The sequence below is a fragment of the Apium graveolens genome, chromosome 1 (assembly GCF_009905375.1).
Source record: "Apium graveolens cultivar Ventura chromosome 1, ASM990537v1, whole genome shotgun sequence".
In the NCBI taxonomy this organism is placed as follows: domain Eukaryota; kingdom Viridiplantae; phylum Streptophyta; class Magnoliopsida; order Apiales; family Apiaceae; genus Apium; species Apium graveolens.
This window is the reverse complement of record NC_133647.1, coordinates 14,040,899-14,056,705: the sequence shown is the minus strand read 5'-3', so window position 1 is coordinate 14,056,705 and position 15,807 is coordinate 14,040,899. Positions and strand designations below refer to the sequence as shown.

Below are 15,807 nucleotides of genomic sequence, written 5' to 3'. Positions count from 1 at the left end.
TAGAAATGACATATTCACTTCTATCATGAACATACCTGAATCAGAAGCGGTAGTCTCACTACCCTTCTTCTTCAATTCTGCAAGGTAAACCTTGCAGTTCCTCTTCCAGTGCCCCACCTTGTTACAGTGAAAGCAAACAACTTTACTCTCGGGGTCTTCAGCTTTTGGTGGAACCGGCGTTTTCTCACCTACTTTCTTCTTCTTGGAAGAGTTCCTCTTCCTTTTCTTAGGATTGGAACCTTCACCAATTAGAAGAACAGAACTCTTCTTAGGGGGGAAATTTGATTCCGCAGTCTTCAACATGTTGTGGAGTTCAGGCAGGCTGACATCCAACTTATTCATGTGAAAGTTCACAACAAACTGCGAGAACGAACTCGGAAGCGATTGCAAGACCAAGTCTTGGCTCAGCTCCCCATCCATGGCAAAACCAAGTTGTCCAAGACGTTCAATCAAATTGATCATCTTAAGTACATGGTCATTCACAGATGATCCCTCAGACATCCTACAACTGAACAACTCCTTCGATATCTCATATCGAGCTGTCCTCCCTGCCACATCATACAACTCTTGTAGATGCATGAGGATAGTGTGAGCATCCATATGCTCATGTTGCTTCTGTAGCTCAATGTTCATGGAAGCTAGCATGATACATTGAGCAACATTTGCATCATCTATCCACTTATGATACACAATATGTTCATCATTATGTGCATCACTAGCAGGTTCAGTAGGCTTAGGTGAGTCAATCACGTATTCCAGCTTCTCAATCCTGAGAACAATTCTCAAGTTTCAAAGCCAGTCAGCATAATTAGGACCATTCAATTTGTGAGCATCTAGTATGCTCCTGAGTGATAGTGCAGAAGACATAACGTACAAAGTAAATCTGTAAATGATAAACACATAACAACACTTAGCAAATATTCGATTTCATTTCAAAACACTATATGAATCGGGTCTTTATTCATAAGTGGCTCCCACTAGTTTTCCTAATTTATTCAACCCCCTACATGAAAAATTAAGCATTCATAAAGCTAGTGGGAATAGGGATCCTACATTCCATTACACAACCCCGGCTGTGGCACGAAACGCCATGTAATGTTCAATAGGCAGACAACTCTTGTCAATTACATCTAATGTTATTCCCTAATCAAACTTTAGCCTCTTGAATAATTGAGTCACGGCTGTGGTGCGACAAACTCAATATTCTAAGTCAAGTCAAACCCAACATTCCGTACAATTGAATCAGTCCCCAAAGGCCCACGGCTGTGGCATGTAACGACCTTTAGATTCTTATTCAATGTACACATCTCTATGTAATAGACAAGTATTTCTTATTTCGAAATCAAAGCCCTCGGCTGTGGCACGAAACGACAATGATTCAAAAATAAGAACTACTTTCTACCATGTTGGAAGGCTATGACCGACACAAGCCCGTTGTGTCATTGGCCAATTACTACTTGATATTATTTAATTTTAGAGGGATTATATTACGTTACAATCATAATCATATTATAAAGAGATTCTTCCTTTTAAATTAAATATTTCAAATCAATAATCAATAATCAGACGATTCCCAGATCGGGTGGAGCATTGTCAAGAGGCGTCACTTAATAACCCTTTCTTACAGATAGAAATCTGTTGTTGACAGAATCATCCTTTCTCTCATATCGAAAATTCATATTCAATTACGTGTTTCACAAATACAAGAATCTCATGATTGTATTCATAATATTATTCTTAAGGTTATGAAACAATTTCACTATATTAGGTTGTCTAACAAACGCCTTATGTTTATTTAAGTTCACCTAAATCTATCATCGCATGATAAACTAAGCATATATCACATATATCAACATGAATAAACATCAAGGTAGGCATGTTATGTCATCTAGCACATTGGTCTAAGCAATATACATCTCTATGTATCACATGAAGTATTTAAAAGCAATTTAAACAGTTAAAAACAGCTTAAAAACACTCATGTTAGCTATAAACAGTTCGAAACAATTTCATAAAATATCATATAATATACCATTAGAAGCGTCTCGAAAAGACGAATCCAACGGCACCAAAATCACCCAATTCTGAGCTTCCACGCGCTCTCAGGCGCCCCGAGCAGGTGCCCCACGCGCCACCACGCGCACACGCGCTGTTAGGCGTGTGTCAGACCTCCCCCCACGCGCGCCCACGCGCCTCACGCGCCCCTAACCCCTATGCTGACGTCAGCATGCCGTCATCTGAAAACGTCAGCATGACGTCACCAGCGCGTGTCTTCCACACGCCGCGCGTGGCACGCCAGCGCGTGAGCCCCACGCGCGCGTGGTCGACGCGCGGTCCTCCGTCCTTTTTCAGTCAGCCGCCTTTTCTCTCTCCCTCGGTTTGCGTGCTGTCTGACAGATCTGATCTCTGTGTGCCTTTTACTTTCCATGCAACACAGAATTTCACAGCAGATGCATATGATAGATATATACATACAAACAATTATATATATATGATTATTTAATACGAATTTAATTGTTAGAACTTCAAAAATTCATAATAAAAAATCTATACATCCTAAAATTATGAAAAAAATACCCAGACGATCTACAACACTTGTAGAACCCAGATCAATATTCAAAATTATTCTGAGAAACGATTTCTCATCAGGCAAAATTAATCCATAATATAACTTGTAAAAATCATAAATAATTCATACAAGCACATAAAATTCTGAAATTTTTACCACAGATCTATATGCATACAACCTATGCTCTGATACCATTGTTGGATTTTTAAACGCAGCGGGGCATGGCAAAACACTTTTACACATACAAAATCCAAATAAAAGCATATAAATCATGAATAAAAATTCGAGGGATCGAATCTAACCTTTAAAATAATTGGGAGAGAACGATCAGAGATCCTTAGCAGTTGCTCCTCAAGTGTGAAGCACTCCACCGGTATCCACCAAGAAAACGATGTTAAGGAGGAGGAAGAGGTGGAGAGAATTTGGTTTTCTAAAACTTTTGGGTTTCTGGGGTTAGTTAAAAATAGGGTCTATAATAGTGTATTTATAGGCAAAATTTTCAGCTGAAATTTTCCCATAAATAATATTATTATTATCCCATTTATTATTCTCATTAATAATTAAAACACCTTTTAATTATTAATCCTTTTTCTAAACACTTTAGAAATAATTCTCTCTCTTGATTTAATTTCCAAAAATTAAATCCTTTAATTAATAATATAAAGAACTTTTCTTAATTAATTTATAATCAATTAAATCTCATTTAATCAATTATTAAATTTGCCAATTAATTATTTATTTCACAAATAAATAATTATTAGCCATTATTAATTAATTCCTCCACCATTAAATCATTCTCTTTTTATGGTGTGACCCTGTATGTTCAATATTAAGCCGGTAGTAGAAATAAATAATAATAAAACTATTTTATCATTATTTATATAAATTCTCTAATTTATTAAATATGATTAATTAATTAATCACATTTATTCTACATCGTGAGTGATGCTTCTCAACATATCGCGACTATCCGGATAATATGAATTCACTGCTTAGAATACCAAGAACCTGTCAGTGAATAGTTACCGTACAATAAACTCCTTCTACCCTACAATGTCCCGATTAAATACAAGGCATGGATCTCGTGTCAAGCCTATCTAATTCAATCACTTGCTTACCATTTACTATGCGTAGTTCTATACAAATTAGAAACTCCTTTCTAATTTCATTCACTCTGGCCAGAGATTCCCGAACTAGCATAAGTGGATCAGCCTTGAACATTCGCTTCCTTCACTGGAAGGGGTAGATCCTTTATTGATCATACACTATCTTCGTGTACAAATTCCTATACCCAGAAGAGCCCTAATAATTGTCCCTGGAGACTAAGAACTAAACCAAAGCATAGTTTAGTGTACACAAGATGACTATGATGACCTCAAGTCTAAGGATACTTATACAACTATCACTATGTGAACAACTGCTGACACGTGAGTGAACTCCATCAGTTGTTCAGCTGTGCGAGTCATGTTCAGTGAACTTATTCCATAATAAGCACCTACATACTAGCTATAGTGTCACCACACAAATGTCTATGAGAACAGACATCCTTCATAATGAAGCAAGCATAGTATGTACCGATCTTTGCGGATTATTAATTACCAGTTAGTAATCCTATGACCAGGAACTATTTAAGTTTAGAGTTATCATCTTTTTAGGTCTCACTATTATGATCTCATCATAATCCATAAAAAGCTTTACTCTAAACTATGGTATATCTTATTTAACCACTTAAATTGATAAAGCCCGTAATAAAAACAAAACAAGTCTTTATTAATATCAATGAAATCAAAACAGATTACATAAAAGTTATTCCTAAATCCTAATACATGATTGGACTTAGGACATATTCCTTTCAAAGTTGTCACCTCTCAAATCCAAATCTCTAACCAAAGCTCAATCCAAAGTCAACAAGGGAGATTACATGTACTTATGTGACATCAAGGAATTCTCTTATCTAAAACTCTATCTAGATGAACTGGAAGAAGTTAGAGGGATTGATGCCTATAGGAATCTACCTGAAAGGTTAGTTTTCAAGTATAATGGAGGAAAGGAGATTCAATGGCCACTTCACAGGATCCTTCAAGAAAGCCAATTTATGCTGATAAAGGTTTATTCATCATTCAAGAAGAACTTTGGATTCAATCTAACTGCAAGAAGACTTGTTCTAAAGAAGATTGAAGAAATGAGGAGTATTAGAGCTAAAGATGCACCCCCATAGACTCTAACTATTCCTTACACAGGGAGTAAAGTGCATCTAAGGCCCTACTGGCTGATGGAGTTCATGGATGACAAAGGAGTTAGAAAAATTTTCAGATTAGAAGACCAGTTGAGCATCTCTAGCAATGAGACTCTTTTGGAAATGCAAGAAAAACTAAATCTCTCAGAATCCGATGAACTGGAATTCCACAGACAGCTCCAAAATCAGATAGAAGAAAACAATAGAAAACTTGAAAAGAGATCCAGATCTTCAAGGAATTAGATTAATCTGCTCAGAATAGAGGAGCACCTTGAAAATGACTATGAGCTAATCTTTGTGCATTTTGTTATTTGAAGCACTTTACAGTTTTATCTACTTACTTTTAAAGTTGTATTTTTAGGGTGTTTTGTTATCATCAAGTTTATCTTAATTTATGGCTACAATTCCAGTAGACATAAATTGGAGGAGATTGTTGTGGATATGTTGTGAACTTGATGATTTCATTAACAAAACACCTTAGTAGATTTTACTGAGTGAAAAATGTAGCACTCCACGGATAAGGAATATAGTCCCGACGGATGACTCAATATAGTCCCGACGGATGATGAATAATTATCCATCGAGTGAGTAGCTTGTGTAATAATGAGTCTGTAGCACATTATTGCATACACCTTGTTTAGATTCTGTAGTAGCACTCAAGTCATGTTGACTTTAATTAGATATGCAGAATAGGTTGATTAATTGTACATAGATGATGTCTTGTAATTCTGCATAAATGAAATGAAGTCAAGTTCCAGATAGCTACCTGACGGATAAACAACAATGCCACTCGACGGATGATCAACAAGGCAACCCGACGGATGATCATGTACCCGACGGATAATCAATTCAAACATCTGTTGACAATGACAACACAGTCACATGCGTCGAGTGTATGCAAAAGGAATGTGGAAGCCTATTCAACTGGGTTTTAGAGAACAAAGAAGCATTGCCATTTCCATGCTATTATGAAGATATTCAAATATGCTGGAATAGAGTAATGAAGCAGCATAGTATTAGACTTGATAGGTTTTGTTTTATTAACTTGTCTTATTACTTTGTAATCTTGGTGATATATAAACCAAGAAGTAGCAAATAGAACAACTAGAACAAGACTAAGAACATTATCTCAGAGAAATAATTGTAAGCTGCATCATTAGCATTTCTCTGTAAACTTAGTTGTTCATATTTGTAAACAGCTGTGAGCTAATCTTGCTACACAGAGTTCTCTTGATATAATATATATCTCTGGTGGATACATTCAAATCCACCAGAAAATTTTTAAACACTTGTGTTTTTAATTACTTGTGTTTTGATTTTACTAGCTTCTTATTCCGCACTTTGCAAATCAAACACTTATATATTATTAAGATAGAATATTTTATATTTTTTTAAAAGGTTCAAGAATTTCATTCAACCCCCCTTATGTAATTCGTGTTGTATTGTTAGGGACTAACATAGTTATTGAATTGATCAGATAAAAAATAATAAAGATATTTTATTAATATAAGATATTACAAGCATCCTCTCTTATTGATCAGATATCATCGTCAAATTTGTAATTTAAATTGATTAAACATACGCAGTGAGTCGGTTTACATAGCCAAATGACGAATATTTTTCAAAAAATAGTAGATTTTTATTTCCAAAATATTGTTCGAATTCAACTGAAGTATATCAATTGTTTATAGTCGTGACATATATAAATATATATGAGCGCTAGCATATATATATATATGTGTGTGTGTGTGTGTGTGTGTGTGTGTGTGATTCTATTTTCAGTATATTTTAAAAAAAATGTAAAAATTTGTAGAATTTAATTTATATAGAAAAATGTTTAAAATAAATAAGGTAATGATTTGTTAACGTATTAAATTTGAACTTATATTTAAATTCAATTTGTTAAAGTTAACTTCACAAATAATCCAATAACTATGTTTATAGTTTAATAAAATATCTCAGAATTAAATAACACTCACATGTTATATGTATAATGAAAAACAAAAGTGATAATTAGTGGTATAAAGATGTAGTAGTGATTTAGTACACTCAAGTTCGATTCATATTAACAACACTTTTTTTAAAATATCTGAAATTTTATGAGAATAAAATGTCTTACCAATATTATAATCTTGTTTGACTATGATATATAAAAGAGTTATATAATAGGTTTGAAGAAGAAAAAAGGAAAAAGCACTGTTTGAATGAGTTAAAATCCATAAGCACATACAATCTATAAGCACTGTTTGAATTAGGGGTGAACGAGTCAGAACCGGACCGGACCGAACCGAACCGGAACCGAAAGAACCGAGAACCGAAATAGCAATATTTCAAGAACCGAACCGGGCCTGTTTATATGTAAGAACCGAACCGGAACTGAACTGTAAATTTCGGTTCGGTTAGGTTTCGAACCGAAAAAACCGAAGTTATATTTTATTTTTTATTTATTTATTTTGCATATTATTTTATATTCTAACTTTTTAAATTTTGACTAGTTTTGATTATTTATTAAGGGTAACTTAGTATAAAAAGATTTTTATTAGTGGTGGATCATTTTAAATTCGATTACTTTCTAATATATAAGAATAAAAATATTTATACAAATATTCGAAACTCCATATATATTTAAAGAAACGAGTAATACAATAAAAATCATATTTTTCTTAAAATTTATCAAAATATTATAAATAAGAAAACATAATACGTAATATATATATACATATATTTATATATATATATATATATGTATTTGTGTATTTATTCATTTATATACAGTTCGATTCGGTTCTTACGGTTCTAGTATGTTAAGAACCAAACCGAACCGAGAACCGAAATTTCTAGAAAAATAAGAAACGAACCGGACCCGAATTAGTGAAGAACCGAACCGGAATCACAATTTTTGATCGGTTCGGTTCGGTTCTCGGTTCTGAACCGGAAAATGCTCCTTCCTAGTTTGAATGAGTTAAATCCAGAAGCACATACAATCTATCACTGCAAACAAAATGGTGATTAGCTTAGCTATCTCGGCAGTCTACAATGCTTTTTGATTGCAAATGAAACCTTAATACATGAGATCCTAATATGTAATTAATTAAATAAAATTAGCCTTAGAAAAGTATAAGTTATGCAAGTAAAACTATAAAAGTAACAAAGGAATAAAATCTTTTTTCTTCTACAAGTCTCACTTTTAATGGAGCATCTTAATTTATACCCTACAAATGTACATACACAAACATTGTTATCGGAATATTCCCTTTCCCATTGCCTTCTCTCTCCTCCCCCTCTCTCTAGCATACAAAAAAAGAACCACTAACACTCATATAAGCATCCTCCTTACGTCACGCCTACGTCTTTTCCCGGCACCTCAAACCCCACCGGCGGCCGTGGTTGTAGCATTACTACCCGTCCAAGAAAACATCGGAAAATGATCCGTCTCTCCATCTCCGGCCGACGGAATTTCAATATCCTCCAAACCCATAAAGAAATCATCACTTAACGGCGTATCTGAAGCCCACAATTCCTCGTCCTCATCTCCGATCTCGAACTTTTCCGGCGCCGGCGAGAGGCTCGCCGCCGGCGAAATGGGAGTTGAACAAGTGGGTTTGTTGGGTTCACCGTCAGAAACAGCTTCCGACGATGATGCCTTCTGGCGAGTACTTCCGGCGAGAGAATTCCGGTGGGTCGGAACAGGGTGACTGTGCTCTCCAGTGTACGTGACTATAAACATATTCGGGTCGGATCGGTTTCGCTCCACTTGTTTCCGGGCCAAACACCCCTTTGAAGTGCTACATCTGTAATAACCTCTGTAGATACAAACATATCCATACAAAGTTAGTACATTCATAAATTTACCAAAAATAAATTGTATGAGTTATTACTCCACTACACTAGACAATTATTTATTCCATAATTAAAGGCCCAAAATCAGCTCATTTCAATTTCCATAATGAGGAAAAGAAAGTTCTCAATAAATCCCAAAGTTTATTTAAATTCACATTTCCAAATAAATAATTAAAATTACCTTGGGTAAGGAGAGCCCTTAATGGGTTTTTGCCCATATTTTCTCCAAGACCACATGTCAGAAGATAGACCCTCAGCTGGCACATGACAAACCCTTTTCATTTGATTCTTCCTGTAAAATAAAAATATAAATTATTTATTAAGATTGAAAAATGGGTAATTTTTAAAATTCAGCTAGTGACAAAGATTTAATCTTTAAAAAAGAAACAAGTAAAAAAAGTTACCTTCTTTTGGACCTCGGGTTTTGAGAAGTGTGTCTTGGAGTAGCACTAGAAGTAGTACTAGTAGATGGAGGGAGGTGTGAAATGGAAAAAGTGGTTTTGGGCGGCTCAAGTCTTTGTCTTTTTTGTGGTGGTAAAAAATCACCAAGAACAGAGAGAGGAGAGATGGGTATATTTTGTGGACAAATGGTTTGTGCAAATGGTTTGTTTTGTGACTCTACTCTGTGACCAAATGGTTTAAACATGTCATGCAAATCTTCTGTATTATTGTCTCTTGTTGTTCTTGCTTCTTGTAGATCTGGAAACTTGGCAAAATGGTCATTTTCTTCAACTTGTAAGATTGTTGGGTTATTCCATGTGGGTTGACTTGGGGGTGTGGGGAGAGTTGACTTTCCGGCGGTGGAAGCGGCGGTGCAACTTCTGACCACCGCGTAGAGATCCCAATCATCATCCATTAATGTTGAGAGAGGGAGAGGGAGAGAGAAGGAGAGAGTTTGAGGGGGGAGAGAAATGAAGGCGCTGACTTTAGGAGGATATGAGGGGTGTAAAGATGGAATACAATAATTATTTATAGAGAGAGAAAGTCAGTGAAGAGAGAGGAAATTGTGTTCTTTCTCTTTAATTGTATGATGAGTATTTAAAAAAAATGAAATTGGGGGTTGAGGGGTCAAAAAACTGACAAAGTAGGAGGGGATAGTGTTTTGTTGTGTAATGGGTTGACAATTGACATTGTCAAAGCAAAGTGAAATCAGCTGAATACAAAGTCAAAATACAGCACACACTTGCTCATTTATCTCCCCCTCTCTCTCTAAGATTTTCCCTATCTAGAAAGGATGTCTCGTGAATGAAATTTTGATACTTACCGACAATAAAGTGAGAGCTTATTTACATTATGGCCCCTGAAAATCCGAGGGATGGTAATCTTTTACTAATAAATTGGATTTTGTATTTATTTCTCAATATAAGTTTTATGTTTCTAACCGTCGAGGCAGGGCCTGTTCTATACTTCCTTGCTTTCTTTCAAAACTTAATGTACAAATTTTGGATGTGTTATGAAATTTAGGGGTTGTCGGGTTTAGAATTCGATATATCTTTTAAATCAAAAATCGGGTTAAAAATCAGAATTCGGTATATCTTTTACCTCTTGGCCAAGCACATAATGTCATCAATAATTTTTCAACTACGAACGATTGCTTAAAACAGTATCTTAGGATTAAAGCAAGTACAAACATTTTATCATCATTTTCAAAATATTACTTGGTTGCCTATTTATCATCATTTTCAAAATATTACTTGGTTGCCTTAAAGGGGCCTTCAAAATATTACTTGGTTGAATAATAACTTCGATAATGATAACACTTATTGTGTAAACCCTATGCATGTGTTTATATACTACACAGTTACAAGATAATGTTCTAATTGATATGAAATATAATTATGCTTCCTAAAATATATCAAGTAGTTATCTTTTCTTCCAAGTATTCTATTCTTCATAGAATTCCTTCTTCATGCATATTTCTTTCTGTCATAGTCTCGATCTTCTTTCCTTTCAATCAGCCGCCTGCCTTATCTGAAAGTCATCTTAAGTGCTGATATTATCTCCTGATAAATATCTTCTGATAACTTAAGTTCTGATATCTTAAGTTCTGTCTTCAGTATAAGTGCTGATTTCCAGTTAAGTACTGATTTGTCCTGTTAAGTAAGATCTGAAAACTAAATACAAATAATATTAGCCATGACATCACAAATATATCTAACAATCTCCCCCAACTTGTAAATTAGCATTGTTAGATATATTTGATAATGTCATGGCTAATATTATTTATGTTTAGATTTCAGATCTTACTTAACAGGACAAATCAGTACTTAACTGTTGATCAGTACTTATACTGGAAGTCAGGACTTAAGGATATCAGTACTTATATTATCAGGAGATAATTATCAGAAGTTAGATATCAGAACTTAAGTGCTGAAGGATGATTAGAGAAGGACAGTAGCTGATTAAAGGAAAGAAGATCGAGATAAACATAAGAAGAGATATGCATGAAGAAGGAATTCTGTGAAGAATGGAATACTTGGAAGAAAAGATATCTGATTGATATATTTTAGGAAGCAGAATTATATTCCATATCAATTAGCAATTATCTTGTAACTGTGTAGTATATAAACACAGACATAGGGTTTACACTATAAGTGTTATCATATATTCGAGAAGTTTATTCATTGTAACCCTAGCAGCTCTCGTGATATTTGTTCATCACTGAGAGGTAACAGTTCCATACTGTAACAGAGTTTATTGTTTCAATAAAGTTTGTTTATCATCATTTTCAAAATATTACTTGGTTGCCTTAAAGGGGCCTTTAAAATATTACAAATGTAAAATTATTTGGAAAAATATGTTGATTTAGTTCATTTTACTATTATATAATTACTAGCTTAAAACCTGTGCGATGCACGGATCGCACATATTTTTTCTAATATTATATTATTCTTAAAAAAATTGAATTCAATTCTTAATTTTGTTTATTTAAAACTTTAAATGATATGACTTCATAATAATTATATTAGTAGACGTATACGTTCATAACTTTTTAGAACATTAAAACTTATTTATAGTGATAGCATTGGTAAGGGAGAAATGTTATTATAACGAAATTATCATTTTATTGAGGGAAAAAATTTAATGTCTCCATTATGTCCAGGCCATAAAAATATTATTTTAGCATGGTGATTACTTAATCGATTAACTACAATTCTGTAAAAGATATTTGAAAAAGATAATATTACCGATTGAACAATATAGTTTTACTGATAATTTTATGTGTATTTTTAAAAAAATATTATTTATGTTTTAATTAAAATTTGATTTTTAGTTCATATCAATATGATACGAATTATACTTAGTCTGATATTAATTTGACTTATCTCAGATCAGTGGTTTACATTATATTTTAGCCCGGTGCTCAATACACCGACCAAATTAAACTAATTATTTTTAGTTTATTTTTAATTTTTTTTAAGTCTATATCAATAAGATCATTTTATTTTAGACTGAATAATTAGTATATTTATTTTTATTGGTTGAATTGTATTTTTATTTTAGTTTTGTGTTAGTCTGAATCAATTGTATAATGTATTTTGTTAGTTCACACACACACTATAGAAGGGGGTTGAATACAGTGTTTACTACAATCAAATCGAATATAAGAACTCAAGTAACAGAAAACAGATTTTATTCAACACAATAAAATCTGTTACAATATGGAACTGTCATCTCTCAGTGATGAACAAATTATCACGAGAGCTGCTAGGGTTATAATGAATAATAACTTCGATAATGATAACACTTATTGTGTAAACCCTATGCATGTGTTTATATACTACACAGTTACAAGATAATGTTCTAATTGATATGAAATATAATTATGCTTCCTAAAATATATCAAGTAGTTATCTTTTCTTCCAAGTATTCTATTCTTCATAGAATTCCTTCTTCATGCATATTTCTTTCTGTCATAGTCTCGATCTTCTTTCCTTTCAATCAGCCGCCTGCCTTATCTGAAAGTCATCTTAAGTGCTGATATTATCTCCTGATAAATATCTTCTGATAACTTAAGTTCTGATATCTTAAGTTCTGTCTTCAGTATAAGTGCTGATTTCCAGTTAAGTACTGATTTGTCCTGTTAAGTAAGATCTGAAAACTAAATACAAATAATATTAGCCATGACATCACAAATATATCTAACAATCTCCCCCAACTTGTAAATTAGCATTGTTAGATATATTTGATAATGTCATGGCTAATATTATTTATGTTTAGATTTCAGATCTTACTTAACAGGACAAATCAGTACTTAACTGTTGATCAGTACTTATACTGGAAGTCAGGACTTAAGGATATCAGTACTTATATTATCAGGAGATAATTATCAGAAGTTAGATATCAGAACTTAAGTGCTGAAGGATGATTAGAGAAGGACAGTAGCTGATTAAAGGAAAGAAGATCGAGATAAACATAAGAAGAGATATGCATGAAGAAGGAATTCTGTGAAGAATGGAATACTTGGAAGAAAAGATATCTGATTGATATATTTTAGGAAGCAGAATTATATTCCATATCAATTAGCAATTATCTTGTAACTGTGTAGTATATAAACACAGACATAGGGTTTACACTATAAGTGTTATCATATATTCGAGAAGTTTATTCATTGTAACCCTAGCAGCTCTCGTGATATTTGTTCATCACTGAGAGGTAACAGTTCCATACTGTAACAGAGTTTATTGTTTCAATAAAGTTTGTTTTCTGTTACTTAATATATTAAAGTTCGATTTGATTGTATTATACACTGTATTCACCCCCTCTACAGTGTGTGTGTGGCCTAACAAGTGGTATCAGAGCCAATCTGTTAACACACATATAACTAAAGATCCAAACACAATCATGTCTGACACAGAAACTCCAACTAAGCCTACCAAAACTGAAGAACCTCCAAAGCCACAAATTCAAAGTCGGTATGAGACTATCAGGGTTCCCATACTGAGACCATCTGAATATCCCATATGGAAGGTAAGGATGACCATGTTCCTGGAAGCAACAGATCCAGAATACCTTGATAGAATCAAGGAAGGGCCTCACAAACCAACCAAGCTCGCTGTTGCAGTTGCAGGTGAAGCAGCAAAGACCGTACCAAAGGAGAAGAGTGATTATACTGCTGAAGATATAACATCAATTGCTAAGGATGCCAAGGTACGACACTTACTGCATAGTGCCATTGATAATATAATGTCAAACAGGGTAATCAACTGCAAGACTGCTAAGGAGATATGGGATGCTCTGGAAACAAGGTGTCAGGGAACTGACACAATTAAGAAGAACATGAAGACAATACTCACTCAAGAGTATGAACACTTTGACTCAAAGACTAATGAGTCATTGAATGATTTATATGATAGATTTGCCAAACTTTTGAATGATTTATCATTGGTTGATAAAGAGTATGATCTTGAAGATTCAAACCTTAAGTTCCTGTTATCTCTTCCTGAATGCTGGGATTTGAAGGCAACGACAATAAGAGATAACTACAATCTTGATGAAACAACTCTTGACGAAATCTATGGAATGCTCAAGACTCATGAGCTTGAGATGGAACAAAGAAGCAAGAGGAAAGGAGGAAAGTCAAGGACAGTTGCTCTTAAGGCTGAAGAAGAATTCCCCAAAGCAGCTTCCTCAAGGAAAGACAAGGGTAAAGCTCTTGTCATAAAGTCTGAAACTGAGTCATCAAGTTCTGAAAGTGATGGTGACTCAGATTCTGAAAGCTTGCCTGAGACTGATGCTGATGAGGAGATGATGAAGCTGTGTGCTCTTATGGTGAAAGGAATCACAAAGATTGCATACAGGAAGTTCAGGAAGGGAAAGAAGTTTTCCAGGAAAGGCATAAGTTCTGATAAGAAGAATTTCAGAAGATCTGAAGGCAGAGGAGGAAAGTCTGACAGAGGAGATTACACCAATGTTAAATGCTATAACTGTGGTGAGAAAGGCCACATATCTCCTGATTGCAAGAAGGTAAAGGGTGACAAAGGCAAGGCTCTTGTCACAAAGCAGAAAAGCTGGACAGACACCTCAGACTCTGAAAGTGAGGAAAACTATGAATTGATGGCAAATGCTGATAAAGAAAGTGCTGAGAGCAGTTCTGAAGCTGATGAAACAAAGGTACCTTAGACTACTTATGCTTTTCATACTGATGATATTAATGAGTTGAGAAGATATCTTAAAACCATGTTTGTTAGTTATAGAGATCAAACTTTAACATGTGAAAGATTAACTTCTAAAAATCTTGCATTTAAGAAAAGAAATGATTTCTTAGAAAAAGAGTTAGTCATGTTCCATCAAACTCAGAAGGATAGAGATGATGCTTTTAATGTAAGGGATGAAGTGCTAAAAATGAATGAATCTCTAAAAACTGAGTTAGAAAAGGAAAGAGAGATTATCAGGACTTGGACTAACTCTGGCAAAACGACTCAAAATTTGCTAAGTAGTGGAAACTGGAAAGAGGGCTTAGTTATGGAGAAGATAAGAATGATAAAGGAACTGAAGAAATTAAGCCTGTTGATAAGGAAAAGCCAAAGTTAAAACCTGTTAAGTTTGTAACTGAAAAGTCTGAAAATGAGAAATCAGAAGTTACAAAGGAATTAACTTCTGACAAACAAAAACAGGAAAAGACAGCTGAAGTGAACATAGGCTTAATGACAAAGAAGCAGCTTAAGCATAAGCTGAAAGATGTTAAGAATGCAAACAAGGTAAAATCACCTAGGAAAAATAGGAATGGAAAGGAAGGTGTGAACAAAAGCAAAAATTATAAACCTGTTCCCGATGCTCCTAGGAAAACATGTCATAACTGTGGAAGTTCTAACCATCTGCTTCTTTTTGCAGGAAGAATAAGAATATTAACTCTTTACCTTCAAAATCAGGAGTTAAGAGTCAGTCTGTTAGATACAAACCACAAAATCCTTGTTTTCATTGTGGTAGTTTATGGCATTCCATTTATACTTGTAAGGAATATCATAGTTTGTACTATGATTATTATCATATAAAACCTTCTTTGAAGAAAGTTTCCATTGTTCCTTCTAGTGTAAATTCTGATTCAAAGTCTGATAGTGTAAGTTCTGATAAGAAAAATGTTAACATAAACTCTGATGCTAAATCCGCTGCAAATGTTAACAAACTTAATAAGTCCAAAGGATCCAAGCAAGTCTGGGTC

At 34.1% G+C, this 15,807-nt stretch overlaps 1 protein-coding gene across 1 annotated transcript; it reads right to left on the bottom strand.

Annotated features, from left to right (window-relative positions):
• Positions 1-8,126: 8,126 nt before the first annotated feature.
• Positions 8,127-9,635, bottom strand: LOC141661170 (WRKY transcription factor 22). Its single transcript, XM_074468155.1, has 3 exons — positions 9,050-9,635; positions 8,827-8,937; positions 8,127-8,608 (listed from the first exon to the last, which is right to left on the bottom strand). The coding sequence occupies exons 1-3, from the start codon at positions 9,499-9,501 to the stop codon at positions 8,170-8,172; spliced, it is 1,002 nt and encodes a 333-aa protein (XP_074324256.1). The 5' UTR covers positions 9,502-9,635; the 3' UTR covers positions 8,127-8,169.
• Between the last annotated feature and the right edge of the window lie 6,172 nt (positions 9,636-15,807).